At 52.9% G+C, this 4,624-nt stretch overlaps 1 protein-coding gene across 1 annotated transcript in view; it reads right to left on the bottom strand.

The window, feature by feature from the left end:
* Positions 1 to 360: 360 nt before the first annotated feature.
* Positions 361 to 4,624, bottom strand: part of LOC104468128 (chromosome unknown open reading frame, human C21orf2) — a gene marked incomplete at its 5' end in the record, with an annotated part of 4,372 nt that continues 108 nt past the window's right edge. The window contains 5 exons of the mRNA XM_010082155.1: positions 361 to 486; positions 1,373 to 1,466; positions 2,118 to 2,289; positions 2,933 to 3,162; positions 3,948 to 3,994. Coding sequence (XP_010080457.1) covers positions 361 to 486; positions 1,373 to 1,466; positions 2,118 to 2,289; positions 2,933 to 3,162; positions 3,948 to 3,994 — 669 coding nt within the window. The remainder of the gene's footprint in view (positions 487 to 1,372; positions 1,467 to 2,117; positions 2,290 to 2,932; positions 3,163 to 3,947; positions 3,995 to 4,624) is intronic.

The raw sequence follows: 4,624 nt of genomic DNA, 5'->3' as shown, positions 1-4,624 counted from the left end.
CCTTCGATCGCACAGCACAGCAGCACCTCTCGCTGCGGCCCTGCTCATTTTCGCTTTGCCGATTCCCCTGCGGCTCCCATCAAACGGCGACAGGAGACACAAACATTACCAGAGCCTGCCACGCAAGCAGGAAAGCTCCCGAGAGCCAGATCGGGTGCTGCCAGCCCCAGCGTGACATGCACAGCCAGGGATGATGGCAGGAGCCACAAGGGCAGCCAGCAGCACCCCATCCCAGCCCCTCCGCAGGGGGAGCACAGCGGGAAATGACGAGGCTTTGGCTGTAACCAGGCATGTGTGGGCAGAACGGCGCTGCGGGTCTGGGGCTGGCTGGTGCTCCAGGGAGGTTTGTAGTGGGTACCTTCACTCCTCCTGCAGCTCCTTCTTCTGAAAGGCCTGGAGCCTCCTCCCCACCGCCTGCTGGATGATCTCCAGACCCTCTGCATCCAGTTCCTTCATGAGGAGCAGGATGGCGTTCAACACGTTGTTCTGTTGGGATGAGACAGACACTGTTAACGCCAGCCTGATTTTCAAAGAGCTCCTCTTTCTAGGAACTCCACCACCACCACCACGGGCAGCAGTTTGCAACAGACACCTGCAGCTACAGGGACAGATCAACCAAGCCCTCAGGGAAAACATGGGCATGAGGCAAACTGGAATGCAGGACAAACCCGTCCGCCCAGTCCCGCACAGACTGTCCCCACGCCTCTGGCTCCTGGCCACCCTCCCAACTGGCTTCTGGAAGGAAAGGCGCATTCAGGAGCAGCCGCCCTCTCTCTGCAGCATGACCGCCCTCTCTCTGCAGCATGACCGCGTGTAGGATGGGAAAGGACAGGACCTGAGGAATAAGAAGAGCTGATAGAATGGCAAAAGCACAAGCTAGAAGGAACCCTCGAAGGTCCCCAGCCCAGCCTCCCACCAACACAGGACTACTGCCAACACCAGACCATGGCTCTGTCAAAGCATGTCTTGAAAAACTCCAGGGAGAGATTCCACAGACTCCCTAAATAACTCTCCTTCTAGGGAAAATTTTTTTCCTAACATCCAACCTGAACCTCCCCAGCTGCAATCTATGGCCACTTCCCCTTCTTTAATGTTTGCTTTTCCTGAAGGCCAGAGCCTGTGGTACTACACACGATGCTGCAAAGCAGTACACTCCAGTACGCTCAAAACATGAACAAAAGAGATCGCAGGCAACTAAACCCAGAATGTGGCAGAACATGGTCTAGAGCTCACCCAGTCTAAGGCTCCCCCAGCGCAGCTTTGAACCATTCCTACGCATCCTAGAGGCATTCGAGTACCTTAACATCCTTCTTAAATGGTGGGGCCAGAGCTCCACACATGAAAAGCAATTTGGTCTTTAAAAGATACTCACTCTCGTCTTTCGCTTGCAGTCTGTCTCTCGTGGTGAAAAGGAAGAAAATTTATCCCTGGGAACAGGCTTCATACCAAGCTCCTCTCGAATTTTGCTAAAGAAGGGGACAAAGAGCAGATATGGTTATGACCAGCTGGCCGAACCTTCCTCTGCCAGGTCAATCCTTCAAACCATGAGCAACAGTGCAAGAAGGATCTAGCCGAAGGACTCGAGGCACATCTATTCACACACCACCACTGTCTACAGACCACAGCCCCCCAAGCAAAACTCCTGCATGTAGCAAGAGCCTCACAGCTATAAAATGCAAACGAGCATGCTTGCACAAGGTGTCTGCTCGCAGCCCCACCTGGGAGGCCAGATTCCCATGCCCAACGCTTGCTGGGACTGCAGACCATGTAACACCGCACTCAACACATGCCACAGTGCTGCTGTGCGCCAAAGCATGTGGCAAAGGCAGAGCTAAGCATGAATGGACTGGAGCTCACGCTTCAGAGAGGATCTGTCTCTGCACATGCAGCTGACACGCTGGAGAGTAAGTACCCACCTAAAGAAGAGCCTGTTTTGCAGATACAGAACCAGACCCACAAGTGCTATTAAACCAGCACAGCTCCACCACGGTAACTGGAACAACAGGAATTTGTACCAGCTGCAGGCCTGGCCCATGGAATATCAGGGTTGGCTGGCAGGGTCCTTTCATGCTACCTGCAAGCCCAGAAATCCTAACAGCTCGTAAGCAAGCCCTCACTTTGTCTCCTCCAGACTGAAGTTCAGCAGTTCACTCGCGGTCTCCGTTGTGGATTCAGCAGCACTGGACTGAGTGGACTCAGGACAGCCGTTCTCCACGCTCCTCCTGGCTGGTGGGGCCGTGATCTCCTCGCCATCAACCAGGGCCTGGGACAGCTCTTCCTCTGTCACAGCTGCAAAAACCAAAACAAAACCTTTGCTGCAATGAACTCCAGCCACCCAGGAAGACAGCATCTGTAACGGGGCATGTACTGCCGCTGCGGAGCTGCACCACGTGGGTTTGGTCCAAAAATTGTCCTTTGTACTGGCCTTTTGCTTTCATCCTCCTCCTGCAGTAAAACCCGCACAGGAGAACTCTAGCAGCTGTCACCAGTCTCTTAAAGTGGGAAAGATATCAGGGAGGGATGCAAACATGCTTTGCCATTTCTTGCCTCTGGATAAAGCTCCAAAAGCCACCAAATTACTGCTACCAGACTGAAAAGCTTCTAATTTTTTTACGACCGCAGATCCAATTACAGAATCTTTGTTTTGCCACAGCAAAGGACTGAGCTCTAAAAAACCACTAATTAGTGGTACTGTCTCAGCTATAACAAGGCTCCCTTGGTCCCGCTAGCGTTAACCCTGGCACTGCAGGGAAGGCAGAAAGCAGCTCAGGAGCAGTGGATCTCAACCTCAAACAGATCCTGCCAGGCTGAGCATCACCACCATGTCAAGGAAGAGTCAAAGGACACCTTAACGAGAGGAACCAACACGTCACCGCTTTCCAGTTCACCCTGCCCATGGTGCAGGGCTGTTGGTCTCCCTGCAAACACCCACCTTGGTTATCAAGCTTCTGCAGGCTGGGGAGGTTACGCAGCACCGTCATTCGGTAGCGGTGGGGGTCTGACCCACAACAGGGATTTTCAGACAGCCACAAGACCCTCAGCCGGGGTAGGTTTTTGAGGTAGAAGAGCTCATTTAGGCTTGTAATGTTGTTCTTCCTCAGGTAGAGTTCACTCAGGTTCTGGCATTGGTTCAGCGGCTCGAGGTCCGAGATGCCGTTCACACTGAAGAGAGATCATAGGATCAGAGAGCGGCGAGCCCACCCCTCCCTCGCCGTGCCGTTCAGGTGGGAGCACAGCAGCCCCTGCAGCACAGCAGCTTTCCAGCCCCCTTTCCTGCAACAGCTTCACTGAGGAGCCTCACACCAGCACAGCAAGGGGCGTTCAGGGGCCTGCGGCTTTGCACAAAACAAAAAGACAGTGTTTCAGAGGAAAAAAAAATTTAAAAATCAGGGTCTCCTCTCTGCTGAAGGTGACAAACAGCCTCTGCTTCCCTCAAACACCCATCACACTCACACATTTTTCTGGAGCAGTTCCTCAGACCAGCTGAAGAAGAACCCATATAAAATTTCCAAGCTAAAAAGCTCAAATTCGCAGACAGTATTGGCTCCGCAGGATCCCCAGGGCAGGCAAAGGACGGGTGTGCTGGGGGGAGGCTTATGGAAACAGAAAGCTTTGTGAGATCCATGAAGTATTTCAGCAAGCATTCTGCAAACTGGCCCCACACAGAGGCCTAGAAGATCCCACCGAAACTCCAGTATAGGATTTTGGGAGCAGCAATGCTAAGAGGTTTTAACACCTCTTGAAACCAGGATTGTTTCCTTGAGTAGCAAAGGGAAAGATGCAGAGGAGCTTGCAGAAGATTAATCATATCTGGATCTCTGAAGTTTGAGAAATCAGGCAAGAGGAGCCAGACAGCTTAGACACACTTTTTTTAAACAAAAGGCCGAGCCGCAGCCCCACGAGGTGATGTCCCCTGCCCTCTCCAAGGCCGGCAGCCTGAGATTCACCTGAATGTGATCACCTCGATGTTGGGCAAATCCTGGCATATCGATATCTGTGCAGGAAGAGACAGAAACAGCAAGTTGGCACTCCCAGAAAAAAAAAAATATGTAAAGAGAAGCAATTCAAATCTCAAACAAAGCAAGAACAGGAATTGAGGTTTGCTTCAGTTTGACCCAAACTTAACACCCTCAGAGAGATTTTGCTGCCAGTCAGTGCAGAGTCAGCAGCTTCCCTGCCCTCTCCACCCAGGAGTGGAAGCGCGGACACCAGCCAGCATCACGTCGCTCTTCTGCTCCAGCAACTCTGCAGTCTTTGCGCTGGTTTCCAGCCCTGCACACCCTCTTACCCCAGACAGCCCTCTCCAAACAAGAGTACGTCATCCAGAGTCCCAAAGAGATGAGGTAGGACTCGGGGTCCTGCTCTTTGGGGATCGGTGCTCGGAGAGGAATGTTCCAGCCACTCTCCGGAAACAATGGCAACCTTCTTTTTTTTTTTTCCTTTATGAGATGCTAATCAATCCTGAAATGCAGCTCGCTGGCACCAGGCCAGCCCAAACCTAGGCCTCTGCCTTCCTCAGCACCCTCCCAACCCCATCCCGTCCCCACTCTGGCTGCCAGCCCAGGCTAGGGCTTCCCTCCAGCAGCACCACTGGCCATGGGACACAGGCTGGGGTTTGGCGATG

The sequence above is a fragment of the Pterocles gutturalis genome, unplaced genomic scaffold, assembly GCF_000699245.1.
Source record: "Pterocles gutturalis isolate BGI_N339 unplaced genomic scaffold, ASM69924v1 scaffold16674, whole genome shotgun sequence".
Lineage (NCBI taxonomy): Eukaryota > Metazoa > Chordata > Aves > Pterocliformes > Pteroclidae > Pterocles > Pterocles gutturalis.
The sequence above is the reverse complement of the archived record's forward strand: the minus strand, read 5'-3'. Positions and strand labels throughout refer to the sequence as shown.